Here is a 20227-nt window from a genome sequence, read left to right on the forward strand (position 1 = left end):
AGTTTGAGGCCAGCCTGGTCTACAGAGTGGGTTTCAAAAATAGAGTGGAAAGTGTCAACCTCTGACTTCCAGTTATGCAACATACCTATACATGTGAGCACGACACACATTCTAACAATAATAATAATTAGTAAACAAAAGTACTAGAACAGGGATCCGGAGACCAGCCCCACTTGGAGAGAAGTAACTGGACATAGGACTGAAAATGAGTGGGATTCTAGGCCAAGTTCAGGCTCAGTAAAAACAAGGTCATGAGGACTCCATTGGGATGTCATGGGGATTGACTTGTGATGTCTGCCACATACCATGATGAGGGAGGAGCTGGCAGCCACCGGGCCTGTGTCTGTCACATTCGAGATGGTCAGCCCCTGAGAACAAATGGATACCCCCTTTACAAAGTAAGCTTCGCATTCCAGTTCGTCGGGGATTGCAGGTGCGAGCTGCACCCTAACCAACTCCTACTGCCTAGTGAGGCAAGGCAGGCTATGGTTACAGACCTAAACCCCTAAGGCATCATGGTCCCTTGAGATGAGAAAGCAGTATGCCAGGTAGAGGCAGACATGAAGGCTGGGAGCACAGACATCCCCTGAGGGCTTCTGATTCTAGTCCCCACGGCCTGCCACGTGGCTTTTGGATTAGGCAGCGAACATCCTCCATGGTGACTCAGTATATTACACTTTGGATACCGAATGATCCCAAAGGTCCTATACTAAAGCCACGCTTAGCGCCCTGTAGAACTCTGGGAGGTGGACCTTTAGGAGTGTGGACTAAAGGAAGAAGTTAGACCATTGGGAGAACGCCCTTGAAAGGGACACTAGAGCCCTGGAACCTTCCTGTCTCCCTTTCACTTTTTAGGTTGCTATGAGCTAATAAACTGTGATCTGATGCCTTTCTACCTTGATGCTCGGGCTTCCCGTAGGCTCTGATACAAGGGCGCCAAGCAGCCGTGAACTGAAATCTGGGGCCATGACCTAAAATAAGCCTTTCTTCTTTATAAGCTGGAGTTTAAGCACAGCAACCAGCACCCTGCTCTGTGCTAAATCAGCAGTGTAAGCAGGATTACCCGATTATCTGAGTCACCCCAGAGCTGTGAAAATAATAAGTAGCCTGTGTCTTCATTGATAACGGTGTATCATCATCTTCAGATGTGTAGAATGATATCAGCTCCCAGAAGCAGAGTTAAAAACAAACGGTTGGGATGGCAAAATGGTTCAATAAGCGAAGGCACTTGCCACCAAACCTGAAAACTGAGTTCTTTCCCTGGAATATATATAACTGGTGGGAAGAGAGAACCACCTGGCTTCTCCCACCTTCCACATGCATGCTGTGACATGCATGTACCCATGTACATACACATATAATCACACAAAATAAAGCAGCGTTCAGAAATCATTTGATAAACATGAATGCCTTGGTGCTATAAGCTGGCTTGTCCTCTGGATGACTCCCACACTGAGTTTCTGAGGCATTAACCTTGGCTGCCCTTTTTAATGTTGAATTTGTCCGTGTGGATGTTTAAAACCAGGCTTGAGGCTCCTTGGAGCATTGCTAGTGGGTTCGTAAGAACATCTGCTCACTCTCTCAAACATTTGGAGAATTCCCTGTGAGGCTGTGTATACAAAGAGTAGGGAGGGGAATCCCGAGGCAGGCTGTGTCCTCAGTGGAAGTTCCATGAATAGTTCAGATTGTCTCCCTCATCCATAATGGAAGCCCAGCCCCCAGCAACACACCCAGCAAGACCATGCTACTCCTCAGTGACTATGAAGCAGATGTTTCCCGTGGTGAAGAAGCTACTCAGCATCCTGCTGGTACCTTCCCCGCTACTGGACCAGTGTGATGTGCTGGCCTTTGGTGATGTATACCTGCCCGCAGGATGAGAGGGTGTGTTCTATGTGTCTCACCTGAAACGTCCATTGAAAGCAGTGTCATTCTGTATGAGAACAGCGCCTTTAAAATATGCCCCTTCCTCTCCTTTCCAGACTGCTTGCTGTGGTAGGAAAGGCTTTGTTGCCAATCACTTTGCCGTGGGATCTCTGCCAGACTTTTTGCTCCTGGTTGGATGACTACAGTGTGCTTCACACCATGCATTTCCATGCGAGATGCCTTCCCCAGAGCCATGTTTCCCTTCTCTGGGTATTTACAGAAGGAATAGAGAAATGAAAGATCAATAGTGTCCCTGAACCACTAGGAGGAAGGGAGCACAAACCTCAGGTGATGCTTTTGATGGTGAATATGAGTGGGTAGCACAGAACGAGAAAGCCAGGGCCAGGTGTATATGGTACCCTTGGTGAGAGGGGCGGCTGTGAGGGAACAGAGCGTGTGCTTAACTTCCAGAATGTGAGTTCTGGAACATCAGACAAGGTAGAGGTGGCCAAGGCCAGGAGCTAGAGCTGACCGTGAATCATGGGGTTAGGAGTTATAAGGATCCCACCCCATCTCCAAGCCGCCACCTCACCCCACCCCCGTAGTGCTCACGCATTTCAGGAGACCTGGCCGTGGAGCCTTCAGAGTGGACCGCGAGCCCAAGCAGAAGGGAACTTTGTTCAGGCTACCACCACTGTGAGTGACAGCCCACCTCATCGTCTCCACCCCCGGGGACTGACACCAGCATCTTCAGAGACCGGTTTGAGTACAAAGACCCAGACTCGAGAGTGCCAAGGACCAGCGATGCTTATGAGAACAGGGTGCAAGGCCTTATTAGCATGAGGGAAGAGTACCCCGGACAGAGGAGTCAAAACTCACCTCCACCAGTTACAGGAAGGCTAACTGCAGCCATCCCCAGGTCCCAGAAAGTACCATCTTGTTGACCAGAGAGCAGGCATTGGGAAAAATGTAATCAGCTGTTGAAGCCTAACACCTTTACCAGAGTGACTGAAGTTCAAAAGGTGCACCGAATAGACCGACTAGGCTCAGTGATCCCCAGTTTCCTGGGGGAAACTCTGGGTATTGTTGAATATACATCAGCAAAGGCCTGTACTGCAGCCCAGGATGCTCTCAAACTCCTCATCCTCCTGCTTCAGCCTTCCAAGTGCTAAGATCCCAGATTTCACCACCTGGGAGATGTCTGCTCTGAGACCATGTCTCACACCCTAAAGTCTTCTCCTTTGGAAAGAATGAGGACCAGAGAAGGGCCAAACGGGGCCAGAGAGCAGGCAGCTTGTGGGTTTCCAGAGGCACACACAACTCGACAAAGTTGAAAATTCCAAGAACACAAGAGCTGAGGCTCATAGACTCGAGACGTGTAAAGTGTTTGTAGAGACTGGGAGAAGACAGGGCAGAGAATGAACCAAGGCTTAGTGGGGAGATACCTGGGCACTGGAAAAAGAAAATACCTACTGAACATGGCTGGAAGAACAGTAAGCTGGACATGATGGTGCAGCTGGGGTCCCAGCACTGGGATCAGGAGCTCCAGGACAACGGGTGTGTGAGAGTCCGAGGCCAGCCTACACCCATCTTACCAATCTTGGAAGATAAGCAGACTTGAGCTCTGCTTGGTACTTGGAGGGGACAACCCTTGTATCATAAAAACAAGCAAAAACAGAGATGGGGAAGAGAGGGAGATGGAGAGAGAGAGAGAGAGAGAGAGAGAGAGAGAGAGAGAGAGAGAGAGAGAGAGGAGAGGGAGAGAGAGATCATCCAGTAGTTTAAACCCTTGAGGACCTGGATCTGTTCTCAGCACCCTCATCAAGGCTCACAACCCTTGAGGACCTAGATCTGCTCCCAGCACCCACATCAAGGCTCACAACCATCCATAACTCCAGTCCCAGGAGATATGATGACATCTTCTATCCTCGACAGGCACTGGACAGGCACATGGTGCACACACATACATGCAGGCAAAGCACTCATAAATATATAACAATTTTTTGATGGATAGAAAATATATGACTTATCAATTAGGGCTCGGTGGTAAAAACTGCAGCCTTTTATTAACCAGCTTCAGCATGCATGAAACTCAGCCAAACCACAGCAGTGCTCTGTCCCGAGTCATCAATGGACTAAGTGCCCGGAGACATAGTAATGCCTATAACATACCACTGATCCCTTTGTCAGCCCTCACTGTCGCATAAAACCTCTGAGACACAGATCTTGAGTCTTCTCAGCCACAGTGCCTGTCTCCTTCCTCAGGGCTCTGGAAGGATCGTCTGCCCCCAGAGGCAGGGCCTGTCTCCCAGGCCTCTGCCCAGAAGCCTTTCTGTATTCAGGCAGCTTTAACAAAATACCGTAAACCAGGCAGCCTCCTACCACTGAAAGTGTTCCCAAGCTGTGGAGGCTGACTGTCAAAGATCAAGGCAGAATGACAGTTTGCGTAGAGTTACCTCACAACCTCCCCAAAGACTCTACCTTTGAGGGAGAGGGGGCATTGCAATGCTTCTCTTTTTGAGTGTACGTGAATGTTCAATCAGTGCCTCATCGTGGAATGGTGGAGTAAGTAGGAGATTTGCTGACTTGATTCCTGAGCATCACAGTATTCCAGCGGGGCTCCCAAGACTGTGCCAGCCCCCTGCGGACACAGGAAACACGCACATCCTCATCTCTGCTGATAGACACCCACCTGGCACCTCTTAAAGCACGCCTCACTCTCTCTACCCTTCACCCTGACTCACCTTCCTGCCCAGCATGTGCCCCCTGGCCTAGGCACTTCACTTAGTGTTTTTGAACACCCATCCTCTCCATTCATGCTTAGGTCTGGCACACGTCAGGTCTCATTCCATCTCTGGCTTCAGTCCAGCGCTGAGAGCCATACCCTGTGCGCTAGAACACTCCGTCAGTGGATTTCTGCGTGGCAGGGAACAGTATAGTCCTAGTTCAATGTTGTAGTTGTAGGGGACTGGAACGATGGCCTACCTGTTAAGAACATGTACTGCTTGCAGAAGACCCAGCTTCAGTGCCCAGCACCCATGTTGAGTGGCTCACAATCACCTGTAACTGCAGATCCTTGGAATCTGGCACCTTCTTCTGGCTTCCAAGAGAACTGCACTCAAGTGCGCATCCACACCCACACACTGACACACATGATGAAAAATAAATACAAAATCTTTTTATAAATCACAGTTGTGCCCTAGGACTTCCTAGAAACAAGGCCAATTCGTGTGCCACTGGGAGGGAGAGAGTACTATACAATCTGCCCCTCATGATGTGAGATGATAAAATAGTCTATAAAATATTAATTGGTATTTAGTCATTAAAACACACTTACAAGATGTAGAATGATGGACCCTGTTCTGAGTGAGTCATACAGATGGCTGTAGGCCTCTGGGCATGCTTGGGCACTGCCGCTCATCCTGGCTTGTGGATCCAGCTTTGGAGAACTGCATTCCACTCAACATGATGAGGCCCTGGGAGCTATGCCGTCACTATGTGTCATACATAGAAGGTGGCATGCACGTGGTGACCACTGATGTGCAAGGCTCCTGTACCTGATGTACCAGGGTTCATCGCCAGAAGCCAGAAGCAGACACCAGTGACCGGAATGCTTCAGAGGATTCGTCCTGGACCTCTTTGCGAGGCTCAGAATCCTTACCATGCAGGAGTCTATAATGGTCTTCCACGGCTGCCTCGATAGCGCACTATAGGGCCCATCTCAGGGTCCACACAGTTTCTTCCTCCAGGCCTCTGGCCTCAGGCTCCAGTGTTTGTTTTAATCATGAGAAACTAAATGCATCCAGAGACTGTAAAATAGATTCTGAATATTGTTCAAAACCTGCCCATCTATGAGTTCAGATTCATTATGTGAAGTTCACTGAACTGTTGCCAGGCACCCAAGACGGTGCCAAATTCATCTTCCTCTGTTAGTGGCTGACCTGACAAAATCTAGGATCACCTGGGATATGGGCCTTCAGGCATGTCTGTGAGCTTGCTTGTGTGAGCTGTCTTGGTTACATTAATTGATATGGGAAAACCCACCCAAGGTGGTTGACACTGTGTCCTGGCTGGGATTCTGGACTGTGCAAACGGGGAGAGGGAACTGGGAAGTATCCAGCATCCATTGCTCTCTCTTCCTGACCGTGGATGTGATAGGACTCCAGCTCCTTCAAGCTCCTGCCACTATTGACATCTCACCTTGAGGCAGAGTAAGCCCTTTCTCCCTTAAGTTGCAGTTGCCTGGTTATCATATCTCAGTAAACAAGGAAAGACGCTAAGGCAATGGTCACTGGGAAAGTTCACCTCTTGAAGTGGACAAGGAGGAAGTGCTCCCTTCCAGACCAAAGAGCTCTTGTCCCAGCGAACATTGCTGGTATGTCCTCGTCAACAGAGCATCGGCCTGCCTCTTCTGCCAGCATCCAGAAGTTGGTAGCTTTCTTTTTCTTAACTAGGTAACATTATCTTACAGCCTGTTACAGATGAATTTGTTCAGTGAGAGGCCATCCATTAGAGTCCTTTCTTTTTTAATGATTTATTTTATGTGTATTGTTGTTTTGCCTGCATGTATGTCTGTGCATGTCAGATCTTGGAATTATAGACAGTTGTGAGCTTCCATGTGGGTGTTGGGAATTGAACCCAGGTCCTCTAAGAAGAAAAGTCAGTGTTCTTAACCACTGAGCCATCTCTTCAGTCCCGAGGTTTTCTTTTTAATGACAAGAAAGCTCAGGGGGACCAGGGAGTCACACAGTGACCACCGTGCTTCCCGGAAATCAGAACCTCAGTATCCGCTGCTTAGGTTGGCTGTTAGCTGACCTCTTGTCCCTCAGTTAGACAGGGACACGGCTGTTTGGCCAGCTAACTCAAGATGCTGGCATTTCTTCTCAGTGATCCGGTGCGTCTCTCACTTCATTATCCCAAATTAAATTCACTTGAAGTCATTGATCATGTGACCTTGCAAAGGCACACGCCATCCATCTGAAAATGTGAGGACCACTCAGTGTTGGGGTGAGGGGGGCACCTCTGCAGCTGCCATGTTTCTCCTAAGAGGCCATGACCTTCCCCGCCCTCAGACATGCAGTGTGTGGCTGAGAAGCTTCTGTGTGTGGTCAGTGAACACAGTGCTGGGATGACGGATGGCACACCACCACTGCCTCTGACGGGCTCAAGGGGTGAGAAGAGGACACTATTAAAAAAAAAAAAAAAAAAACTGGCATTCCATACTATGGATGCTATGAATCTTCTTCTACATCAGGGTACTCTACTGCAGCATCCCGCAAAGCCTGCTAAAGCCAAGCAGTTCCATGTGCCTCAGGGCTGCTGACACACTTAGGCCTGAATTCACATGGGTGGAATCCTTGGAGGCCATCTATCTCTGCAAGGTCCTTGCTCACCTTCTCTCTCCTCAGCAACCAAAGCACACACACACCCATGTCACAGATGAAAGAGTCAGGCCTGTGGCCAGGTCTTCCCAGCCCTGAGCATGTCAGAGGCCCACAAGTGCAGGAAGCACAAGCAAGCGCTGTCTCTTGTGCCCAGTGGAGACGAATTTCTGCAGAAATCTCTTACAGATCTCCTTGTGGAAGCCCTGGGTACAACCGGACACAAGAGGGCACTGCAGCCCTGCACATTGGTCTCCACAGGTTTCCCCTACTGGGGCTCATGTGGTTCCCATGTGGTTCCTATTTCCTAGTGTCAGGAATTCCCAGTGTCTGACTTCCTGGGGGCCACGGAGAACTGAGCCCTGGCTTAGACAAGGCCTCCTGTGGTACCCTCTGTCAGGCAGACATTGGATTTGATGTCAGACACATGAAGATGAAACAGGGAGGCCCTGCCCTCAGGAGCCCAGAGTCTAGGATCAGAAAAATTGGGGGAACTTTTAAAGAAGGAAGACTGGCTGCAGGTTACCAACATGTCCCTACAGAGCCTCAGCTCAGGTCAGGCTCTCTCTCTCCCTCATGGTGGGGCTTTGAGGGCATGTGAACAGTTCAGAAGGACGAAGGGCGTGGGGGACAGTACAATGTGGCACAGTCTGGAAAAAAAAAAAACCCACAAGCACTTGTTTTAACTGTCAGTCTTCCATAAAGTAGAATCATGTTGAAGAAGAGTCTCAGTAGGGGATTGTCTAGACCAGGTTGGCCTGTGGGCGTGTCTGAGAGGGGTTTTCTTAACTGGGTTACTTAGGGTAGGAAGACCACCCTGAATGTGGGCAGCACCATTTCATGGGCTGGACCCTGGACTGGATGAGAAGCAGAGTATAGAATGAGCTGGGTACAAGCATGCGCACATTTATTCTTTACTGGCCGCTGTCATGTGACCAGATGCTTTCCAAGGACCATGGGGGATATTCAGATACACAGTTCTCTGTTAGATCACCAACAAGGGTTCAAAACACAGGAAATAAATGAGACAGGGAAACCCTTGCCTGCCCACCCTCAGACATGCCATGCCACGAGCAGAGGTGCCCTGTGACAACAAAGGGTTTGGAGGGAGGGTTATGCTGGCCCCCACCAGAAGGATTCCCACGGCCACCAGGAGTGCAGTCCTGCAGATGCTGTGACCTTGGCCTGCAGGCTGTGTGCACACCCCTCTAGGCCCTTCCCAGACATCTGAAACATCACTCTGACTTGAGGTCTGCTGAAAGGAACTTGTGGCAAGGCGGCCACAGCCCTAGAAACATCTCCCTGGCTCTGCTGAAGAGGCTTACCCTGAAGCGTGTCACCGGGCCTCAGTGCCCACCCTCTCTGCCTCACCAGTCCCTGCAAGTTGAGTGCTGCAAGATGTGACTATGGCCTGTAAGGAAGGAGCCAAGTGCTGTCTCCCTGCCCAGAGGCTGGCTGTCCCGTTCTAACAATTCTGATACCAGAACGGCTCTTACAATCTCTCTAAGAATCAATAACCCATCTTACAGCTGGGAATGCCTTTGTACTGGTCACCCCATGTGCCTGTCAGTGCAGCTGGGGGTGAGCACAATTTCTATAACTTGTAAGGGTGTTGACTTCCCAGCAGAGGGCAGTGTCATGATAACCTGAGGCACACAGTGACCTTCTAGAAGGCTTCTCCTGCGGCTCCTGAACCTTTACCTCTATTCTGACCCACAGAGCCTGCTGTGCCCAATTTCTCAGTGCCGCTCCCAGAACCACCTCCGGCCTGGAGCCTCACCTTTGGTTCCCCTTGCATAGAGAGGAGCCCCCGGTGGGAGCGATGCAGCCTGTGGCTGACTCCTGATACACCCACCCTCAGCCGGCATGGGGAGCTGAACCCCCAGACAACTGTAGTGTGCTGTGGATGGGCTGGTGTTTCCAAGAGAACATCTGTTCTGTCACACTTTAGCAACGCGGTTATTAAAGCACGAGGAAATTAATTACAGTTGTCACTGTGTGCTCGGACCACTCGGCTGCTTCCTCTCTAAGGAGCGCTCGCATGTTGCTGTAAATACTTCACCGGCGTTACACCCTGTGGCTTTTCTTTAAGTCATTCCTAAGCTCTCACTGAGGCGATAAAAATAAGGAGGAAATTAGGAAGCGGGGATTTTAATTGTAGATTTAAAAAAAAAAGGAAAGGATAAATTTAAGGAACAAGGCCTAGGCCAGCATCAGTGTAGAACATGCACACACGTGCAGCCACACACAGACAGACAAGTGCAAACCTACACACTCACACTGATGCACGTGTCTACACATGCATATCCTTGCTCTACCTTTATAAAAACAGCAATGCTCATTTCTTTCTCTTTTCTCCCCAGTCTTGGTGAGGCTTCCGTTTCCTTGGTTTGTTGGTTTCATGGACACATGGGCACGTGGGGTTTGCATGTGTGTACAGATGTTTGCATGCATGTAAGCTCACTGAGCTAGGAAGTACAGCTGCGGGGAATCCTGAGGTGTTCTTTACTCTATAATGAAGTACAGAATCAAGGAACTCTGCTGGCGGAAGCAGTATCTGAGCTGCTTGGATACAAAAGCCACCATGGCCCCTACAATTCTGCACCTCCATTTATTCACAGACTATAAATATGAAGTACATGTAATTCCCACTTTGTGGGATCCCTTTAAGGAATAAGTGAGCTGCTACATGAAAGGATTAGAATAGGGAGCGGTACACAGGACACACAAGAGCACATGGCCTAACAGGGTCAGAACGCGACATTATTATTACTGTTTCTGTGACCACAAGAAAAGGAGGCATAGTCAGAATCTTACAGAGGAGTTTGAAGAAAATATTGAGGGCACTGTGGGGGGTCCACAAGATGAGAAGCGGGAAGGGAATGAAGGTGCAAAGATGTGAAACACAGAACCCTGACTGTGGCCCCAGATCAGGGCTGGGGATGTCTCCTGTCTCACACTTAGATGGAGACATTATCTGTGAGCTATGGAGACAATCAGAGCCCTAATCAGTAGGGGGCCAAGGTTGCAACTCCAGAAGTCCTTAGGCATGAGAAAGACAGCAGGTGAGAGGATGTGACCATGGAAACGGGAGACTGTTCAACAGTCAGGTTGGTCCCAGGACCTTTGAGAGTGAGTCAGGACGAGCTTGTTAAAGGGGCTAGAGGCCCTGGTCCAGATTCCAGCCCTGGTGTGTGTGAGGGGACAAATCAGACAGTGTGTGTGCACTGAACCGCTTATCTTGTAGGCTTGCCTCATTTTACAAAACTAAAAACTAAGTTCCTGCCATCACACTCAGAACTCTGTATAACCCCTAAATATGTCACAGGGGGTGGGCCATATGGTGCACACCTGAAATCCCAGCACGTCGGAGTTGGAGGCAGAAAGATCAATAGTCCAAAGTCATCTTCAGCTCATAGTGAGTTCAAGGACAACCTGGGCTATGTAAGACCCTTTCTCAGTAACAATGAATTAAGTGTAAGTGTAAAAATGTTCCCTGGGAGCCGGGCAGTGGTGGCGCACGCCTTTAATCCCAGCACTTGGGAGGCAGAGGCAGGCGGATCTCTGTGAGTTCGAGAAAGAGCTAGTTCCGGGAAAGGCACCAAAGCTACAGAGAAACCCTGTCTCGAAAAACAAAAAAAAAAAAAAAAATGTTCCCTCGGGTGATGTGATGAAGCCGTGGTTTAAATGCAGGTGACCCATGGGTCTGGAAGCTTTTGTAGATCAGATGCCTGGAGGAAGGGGTTGGGATCCAGGCATTTGCCAGGGCCCCACCCTTTTTTAAAAAAATGATTATTATTGTTTCAATCATTGGGAAGCTTTCTCTTCCTCCAATGCCTGTCATATGCCCTAGACTCACACATAATTTCTGCTGCCAGTAGCCACATGCGATGAGAACGGTCAGCTTGGTGTAGCCTCTCCGTCATTCATGAGTGTGTAAAAACAGCCTACCCACTGCCGCAGCCCTCGCTGAACGGTGCCATTCAGACTCTGCCTGTAAAACAGAATCACTTTCAAGTTCCCTGAACAGAAAATTGGATGGAAGCAAGACTAAACGCCGTGGGGCACAGGCAGAAGGGACTGGGTAGGGGGTGGGGTGGGACTAAATCCCAGGTTTGATGTCACCGATAACAAGGCTTCAAAATCAGACAGCAACAAAACCCTTCTGTAGTGTTGACTGGGAAATCCTGACTTAGGAACAAATATTTTAATTATCTGCTGTCGTTCGGGTAGCCTGCTCGCTCCCCGTTTGTTAGGATGATCATATCACCTGGGTGTATACACTTTCTGCTCCAGCCATACATGATTCATGAGCTGGTAACTAAAGAGATCTGGAGTCTGGGCGCAGCAGGGCCCTTGCCAATTATCTCCACCGGCCAGAACCTGCCTCCCTCGCCTGCGTGCAGCTGATCTTTGAAAGCATTCATCAGCGCCGGCAGCACGCGTGGGGTCGCCTGGGATGTGAGATTCTCTATTGTTTACATCCTCAGAGGCTGGCGCGGTGGGAGTTATGTGTCAGAGCGTCTTCCCAGGGTGCAGGCGAGAGTGGGTGAGGAGGATGAATGCTGTCTCTATGGGGTATTTAATCTGATGGCTTCCCCTACAGCCCTGCGTCCTTCTCAATCCCTCCAGTTCTCATCTGTGGTTGTCACCTCTCCATCCGGCCAGACAGGTGCAAACTCACACTCTAGACCAAATGGGACTGAAAGGCAGTCATGTAACTCTGAATTTTACTTTAAATGGAATCCAAATATGTGACCATCTGTCCACCAGCTCCTATGATCTACCATAGTGTGGTGGCATACATCCATCTACATACTATGATCTACCATAGTGTGGTGGCCATACATCCGTCTGTACACTATGATCTACCAATGTGTAATGGTCATACATCCGTCTGTACACTATGATCTACCATAGTGTGGTGGTCATACATCCGTCTGTACACTATGATCTACCATAGTGTGGTGGTCATACATCCGTCTGTACACTATGATCTACCGTAGTGTGGTGGCATACATCCGTCTGTACACTATGATCTACCAATGTGTAATGGTCATACATCCGTCTGTACACTATGATCTACCAATGTGTAATGGTCATACATCCATCTGTACACTATGATCTACCATCGTGTGGTGGTCATACATCCATTTGCGTATTTTCCTCTCCCAGGAGCAATACCAACTTGGTTTTTGTTTTTTTGTTTTCTGGTTTTTGTTTTTTTGTTTTTGTTTTTCAAGACAGGGTTTCTCTGTGGCTTTGGAGCCTGTCCTGGAACTAGCTCTGTAGACCAGGCTGGTCTCGAACTCACAGAGATCCGCCTGCCTCTGCCTCCCGAGTGCTGGGATTAAAGGCGTGCGCCACCATCGCCCGGCTCCAATACCAACTTGGAAGTCAGACATTTAGCTTTCACTAAAATAAGTCCTGTCACTCACTTAAGATTTTGAAAGGTCATTTTTTTATATTCGTCTCTTCATAAACAATGCTTAGCAAATACAATTCATCTCCTGACATTGGTGGAAAACTTGTGTTTGTTTGAGCATTTATGCTCCTAATTTTTTGAAGCTTTATTTTTATTTTATGTGTGTAAATAAAAATTTGTTTTGTTTTACATGTTCTGCCCTTGAATGTGGATGTGCATGCAGTGCCCTCAGAGACCAGAAGAGGGAGTCAGATCCCCTGAAACTGGAGTTACAGATAGCTGTAAGCCACCCTGTGAGTGCTAGGAATTGAACCAGGGTCCTCTGGAAGAGCAGCCAGTGCTCCTCACCATCTCTCCTGCCCCACCGTGTATTGCTCCAAGATGCACTGGCCATAAGGCAGGCTGTTATTGAAGACTTCAGAAGTGTTAGAGCTGAAAGAACAGTAGACACATGCTCACTCCTGCGCATGTGTGTTTGTAAGGAACATGTAATGAAATACAGTTGTATGTTTTCACACATCCTCAGACTGAGTGAGAATATATGCATGCATAATATTTATACTTTATATATATGGCAGCAGAAGGGTGGGCTAAGGAAGAGCAGAGTGCAGCCCCGCTTCCCCCACCTGCTTCCGTCTTCCACTGAGAAGATGGAGCTTTCAGCTGAGAATTGAGCCTCCTTTTCCTTCTATAATTTTGTGTGTGTTTGTATGTGTGAATGAGGTGTGTTTGTGTGTGTTGGAGTGTGAATGATGTGTGTGAATGATGTATATGTATGTATGTGTGGAGGTGTGAATGGAGTGTGTGTCTATGTGTGTGTGTGTGTGTGTTAATATACCTGCACTATGTGTAATATGTATAGAGGCCCACTTTTGACATAAAATGTCCTCCTCCATTCACCGTATATATTAAGGCAAGTTCTCTTACTTGGACCAGAGACTGCTAATTCAACTCATTTAGCCAGCCAGCTTACTCCAGGGATCTCCTGTCTCAGCCTGCTGAGTGCTGGGCCTACAGGTGGGCTACCACTGCTGCCCTGGCAAAGACATGGATGGCAGGGAGTGCTTCAGCTACTGACCCATGTCCCCCTGCAGACTCTGAGCCTACTTCTCTGCTCCGGTCATGTTTCCCCATTGTTTGTATTCCAGAGACCATGAACTGTTAACGTTCGGCCAGATAAACCTCCAAAACGCCTGCCATTTGTGATGGTATGGACACACCAGGGGGACATTCTGCTCAGGAAAATGAGCCAGACACAGAAAGATGCGCACACTTCCTGAGATGCGTAGGAGGGAGTAGAATGTTGGTGACCTGGAGCTTTGGGAGGGAGGCAGGAAATGCTTGTCAAAGGATACAAAATTTCCCCAAGACAGACCAGAGAAATAAACTCAAGTGGCCTGCCATCCTACCGTGACTGTGAAAACCAAGAGGAAAAATGTGCCTTCTGTAGCTTTACATAGCACACATGAAAAGCTTGTGCCTTGTACAGTCTTCTGTGTGCTCTGGGTCCCATTTTAATTGCCCAGTTGCTAATTTAAGGCCACCTTGGAAGTTAGCGCCTTTTCTCATAGCTGTAGGCATTTCTCTTGTGTTCTTCATGAGCACTGCCAGCACGGGAGGTAGCAAATACGCTGGCTGAGCTGCAACTTTCAGAAGCAAAGCTATTTCGACCCTACCCAGACAGAAAGATGTGTACAGAGCGCTGCCCCCAGGCACAGTTCTATGCCCCTCCCACTCATTACCCTGGAAGGGCAGTGGGCAGTGCATATGCAATGCCTGCTGTACAGATGAACGGCAAATGAAAGGCCCGCTAAGTGCCAACCTGGCCATGACATAGCACGGCGGAAATTTTAAATTAGGCCGATGAAAGATCTCTTGAGATCAGTCTCTGTGCCCTGATTTTAGTAATTCAGGTTACTGTGGCTCGTACCTCTGATTCGCAATAGCTGCCACCAGTCACTGTCTTCATTCCGAGGTCTGAGAGCCATGTTACAGTGGGGCCATTGTCAGCATGACTTTAACATCGCAAACATTTTAGGCTGGTCAAGTGGACTACACGTCAAACTGTACCAAAGAGACACTGATCAAGTGTGAAGGCCACCCAAAGGACCCTTCTGTCCCCAGCCCATGCAGAGTCCTGACCCAAGTTCATCACTTTCTATTGCTGTCATGAAACTGGAGGGAACAACTCTGGGGAGGAAGGGCTCCTTGTGGGCTGTGGTTTCATCCCATAGTTCCTTGGTTTCATTGTTTCTGGGTCATGCTCTGGCCTCAGTAGGGAGTGTGTGGTGAACCAGATTGGTTCACCTTCTGGTAGATAAGAGAACTGGAGGGAGAGGAAGAGAGGGCAAGAGAGAGTAAAAGAGGAAGACAAGTCTGATGTTCTACTAAGATTGAGTGATGTTTATAGGCATACATACAAGTATTTTTGTGTTATTTTTTTCTGTGCATTTAAAATATTGGGGCTTCAGAGAGGTTCAGTGGTTAAGAGCACTGACTGCTCTTCCAGAGGACCTGAGTTTGGTTGCCAGAACCCACACCAGGCAGTGTAACTCTGATGCCTCTGGCTTTCCAGGCACTTGTATTCATGTGCACATAACAACATACAGCTTGTGTTCATGTGTGCATAACAACATACAGACACATATCTACTCATAAGTAAAAATAATAAAAATAAAGCTGGGCGTGGTGACACACACCTTTAATACCAGCACTTAGGAGACAAAAACAGGAGGAACTCTGTGAATTTGAGGCCCTCTTGTCTGCATAGTAAGTTCCAACGTAGCCAGGACTACCTAGAGAAATCCTGTATCAATAATAATAATAATGATTGTAATAATGGCCAAAGACGTGGGTCCACAGTGGAGAGCATTTGCTGCTCTTCCAGAGGACACAGGTTTGATTCCCAGCACCCACTTGAAGGTTCACAATTGTCTGTAAGTCCAGTTCAAGAGGGCCCCTGCAGGCATCGTAGGCACTTGGTGCAAAGGTATTACATGCAAGCAAAACACCCATACATACACAGAAAAAAATTAACTTAAAAATGCACATAAAATCAGACAACTGTGATGGTGCACACATTTAATCCCAGCATGAAGGAGTCAGAAGCAGGAAGACCTTTGTCATTTCAAGACCAGCCTGGTCTACAAAGTTAGTTCCTGAACAACCAGGATTACATAGTGATACCTAGCCCCAACAAATACATAAAATAATGAATCTTTTAAAATATTTTAGTATTTCATAACATAGTTTAGGAAAGAAGATATACAGCTTTTCTAGTTCTAGCTCTTCATGGAGTTTTGTGTTTGGTGGTTGATAATTATGTAAAATATTCATTCAATAGTGAAAGCGCAAAATCCAATGTGAGATTTCACTGCTCCGTGCCAAATGCTGCGTTCATGGTATAGAAGTTCATTGAGTTGTGCAGACTTTGGATCTGGTTAATTTTGCATGTGAGTTTTTTTTTTTTTTCAAAAACGCTTATCTGTAAATGTGAGTACAGGGCTACAGGCGCACACTAGGATATTCTAGAAGGGTTTGGCTCTTTTTTGGAGGAAGGGATAAGTGGGTCCTTTACTGTCACTTAGTCCCTTTCTTTACCATTTGAATTTTTGTTTCAAGACATGTATTAAGTTGCTGTATTAGCAAATGAAACCTCCTCCAAGCTGTGACTTCCTCACTGAACGAATGCGACAAAAGCCGGGAAGCTTGCTCTGCCGCCGTGTTCCTGTCTCTAAGCTGTTTGAAGTGTCTTTGCGGCAGGGCTCCGAAGATTGGACTTGAAATTATTCATAGGAGAGTTACCAGGATGCCTTTTACATAGTAGGCACTGAATAAGTAATCATTGTTTACATTATTAATAAGAGCGTAGGGTATAGTCTGTTTTGCAAATTTTCTCACCTCGGTTTGTGCGCGGCAAACAGCTGTAGGCTCATTATCTCTTAATGACCACTTTGTTCTCTTCACAGGCTCTCAGGGGAAGGGATGGCAGAACGGGGTACTTGGTGTGCCTCCATATTTTACCCCCACAGTCAGTGCTTACCTGCCTGTTGGCGTGCACAGACAGATGTTGCATGGCTTCTCCCTTCTAGGAAGGAAGTGCCGGCGTCAGTGAATAAAAAGTACTGGCTGCCTAGCCACGTGTGAGTTTTAGGCAAACAACAATTAGTTTTTGTCAGTATACCCTAAGTACCACAGGGATCTATTTATAGTGAAAAGATTGTCAGTGCTTCTCAGAAATTCACAGTTAACCAAGCAGCCTGCAATTTTTTTTTCCTGACCAGCCTGTGGCTGGATGGATAAGCAAGGGGCATAGCATGGGGGAGGGGCCGAGAACTGTAAAGCATTCCCTGTAGAGGTCAATGGGGAGGCTCCAGGGCTCAATGATTGGCTGTGCCACTCCTAGACGAAGGAATTTTAAGTCGGAATATTCCAACGCTTCTTGTGTTTGTCGCGGCTCTGTTCACAGTGGCCGAGTCAGGGCCTCAGCCAAGGTGCCCACCCACTGATGATGGTTGAGGAGAATGTAACATTTACATGGAGTGAAGTATTATTCAGTCATGAAGAAGGATGAGAATCCATCGTTCATACAAAAATAGGTGGACCTGAGATCATTATGTTAAGTGCTATAAGCCAGGATCAGAAAGACAAATAATGCACATTTTCTCTCAGATGCAAAAATCTAGGTTTTATTTCTCTTTTATTTATCCTTCGACAATTTTAAATTTGTATCCAACATGTCTTATATCAATATCCATCCCACCCCAGCTCCCCCTCCCACCTCTCGAAGATGTCCCCTAACACACACCTCCCACCTCCTGGATCGTTTTAATCTAATTATGTGCATGTGTGTGTCTGTGGGGGGGAATGCGCATGTGAGTACAAGTTCCTCAGAGCCCAGAGGCATCAGAAGCCCTCGGAGCTAGAGTGGCCAGCCATTGTGAGCTGCCCATCATGGGTACTAGGAACCAAACTCAGGCCCTTGGCAGGAGTGGTATACACTCTTACTACTGAGCCATCTCTCCAGGCCCATTCTAGATTTTTTTTTTTTTAAGACAAGAAAGTAGAAAGAAGACTATAATGGAAGAGAAAAGGTCATGGGTGGGTACTCTTTCAGACTAGGTAGTGAAAGGTTTTCCAACAGAGAAAGACCAGTTATGCTGATATCAGGGGCCAGGAAGAGCAATGACCCCCTGAGTGCAGCTCAGCCTCCCTCAGACCCTACAGCTGGCACAGCTGGCTGACCCAAGCGTGCAAAGAGCAACAGAGGAAAGAGGATGTTGGGAAAGGACCCCAGTCTAGCAGCTAAATCACCAAACAAAAGTAATTCAGAAGGCCTTCTTCCTGGCCCTGCTATTGATGACGGCAGCAATGAACCCGTGGATGGCCAAGCAGGTGCTGTTGTCTTGAGAGCATCCTCCTAACTCCCAAGGCTGGAACAACCTAAAGCTGGGAAGCTTCCTATTGAAGGGGCTCACTGAACAGATTCACACATTCACAATTCATTCCACACATGTTTGCATCACAAGAGGTCAGAGACTAGAAACTATGGTGGCTTCTTTCCAGGATTCTGGTGATTTTTGTTGTTGTTGTTGTTGATGTTGTTGTTTGGTTTTTGGTTTTTTTTTTTTTTTTTTTCAAGCTTGAGGCTTGAGTAATGCAGACTAAGTCCAGGAAAGCATCATGGAATTGGCTCAATGGTGAAAATGAAGTTATGGTGCTTTAATCCAAATACAATACTCACGCCATGCGGCGATCTGGAGAGCTGTACAGGAGTGACCGGTGGTGTCTGTCAGAATCAGACACCTGTCTGTCTTGTTCAAAGAACTGAAGAAGTACACAGAAAAGGCGAAGTAGCCAAGGGCTTCCTTCAGAAGCTAATAAGCAAAGTCCAGACTAGATACCCTTCCAGAGGACACCATCATAAGATCAGTGTTTTTCATTTTCCATGCTGTGTGTTTGCATACTAGCATACGTATGTTTGCATATGAGTGTGGCTGCACACGCACTTGTGTGTGCACCTGCATGGAGGGGCCTGAGGTTGATGTCAGGAATCATCCATTGCTTCTCCTCTGAATTCACTGAAGCAGACACTCTCAATCAAACCCAGAGCACCCAGTATTGCTCATCTTGCTAGCCAGCCTGTACTGGGGTCCTCTGGATCTGCTTGCGGAGGCTGGAATTGGCAGGCAGGATGCCAAGCTGTGTGGGCTGGCCCTTCATGTGGGCTGTAGGGATCCTACTCAGGTCCTCTCCCCCACCTGTCAAATTAGCCGTGATCTGTACCATGACCAAGAATCCTGGTAACGAACCTGACTGTGGTGTTAGAGAGCCATGCCTCTTTTGGCTGCTTTATCCTCTGAACCCACACAGTCTACATGGCATAAGGAAAGCTTATTTTCCTATTTTCTTATAAACTAATGACCTTGTTTTTTCTTTCTCTTTTTCCTTTCTGCTCTCCAAACCCAGGCCCTGGTGTACCCACTGTGACTGTACATAACACCACGGATAAGAGAAGTAAGTGCTGTTCCTTCAAAATCTTCCTGAGACTTGGGAGAGTAGGAGTCAAGGTTCACAAGACAATCCAACCCCACCCCACCCCACCCCAACTTCAGGGCCTGAAGATGAATCAGGTCCTGTAGGTCCAATGCGCCTCTCTATCAGACATGTGACCCAGCTGAGGGTCCATGGTGTCCCTGAAAATGCCTAGAATCCCAACAGCCTGTGAGCACTGAGGTTGGGTGGCCGTTCCCCAGACAACTAAGGTCATGGTTGAAATTTTCTGGATGTAGCCAGGACAGGCCGGATTTGAACAGCAGTCAGTAGGGGCTTCATGGGTACTCAGAGGTGTATCTGCCTGCAGGTCAGATGGTCATGTCCCTGACATGGAGGAACTACGGGAAGAAAGGTGGGAGGATGGGAGGAAGGGAGGACAAGGGTGGCCATCAGAGTAAATGGGAACAAATGCCGAGAAGGAATTTGGCACCTTAACCATCTTTCTGCCATGGCCTCTCGGGAGAAGTGGGTTTTTAGAGTGACGAGGCCCACTCCCAGGCCTCATCTCCAGCCTCACTTGGGAACTTTTCCAAGAGCCTGAGAGATTTGAAGCTCTTGGGTTTTAGTCTGTGTCCCCTGAAAGATTCTGGTACAACTCCTTGGGCATCACCACTCACCAACAATCTGCACACTCCAATGGACACACAGCAGGGAAGAAACCTGGCTATAGGATTGCACTACCGCTTCCCACCCAGGTGGCCTCTGTGGTCTTCAGCAGCTTGACAATTAATTCCTCTGTAAGAAATCACTCCTGCTTAAGCCCTGCATGGTACCTTCACTTCACAGTTAGGCTGCTCCAGAATCCCAGCATCGCCTTTCTTAAGAAAGGATGTGCTGGAGCTGGGCATGGGTGGTGCACACCTTTAATCTCAGCACAGGCAGAGGCAAGTGGAACTCAGTGAGTTCAATGCCAGCCTGGTCTATATACTGAGTTCCAGAACAGCCAGAGCTACCTGATAAAGAGACCTTGTCTCAAAAAAAAAAAATGTAGCCAAATATGGTA

At 48.0% G+C, this 20227-nt stretch overlaps 1 protein-coding gene across 4 annotated transcripts in view; it reads left to right on the forward strand.

Moving 5' to 3' along the window:
* The window catches only part of Dpp6 (dipeptidyl peptidase like 6), an 887986-nt gene that overhangs the window by 835114 nt on the left and 32645 nt on the right, over nucleotides 1–20227 (forward strand). For all 4 annotated transcript variants that reach the window (XM_057791926.1, XM_057791942.1, XM_057791918.1 and 1 more), the window contains exon 17: nucleotides 19138–19185. In XM_057791926.1, the coding sequence (XP_057647909.1) occupies nucleotides 19138–19185 (48 nt within the window). The remainder of the gene's footprint in view (nucleotides 1–19137; nucleotides 19186–20227) is intronic.

The sequence above is a fragment of the Chionomys nivalis genome, chromosome 1, assembly GCF_950005125.1.
Source record: "Chionomys nivalis chromosome 1, mChiNiv1.1, whole genome shotgun sequence".
Classification (NCBI taxonomy): domain Eukaryota; kingdom Metazoa; phylum Chordata; class Mammalia; order Rodentia; family Cricetidae; genus Chionomys; species Chionomys nivalis.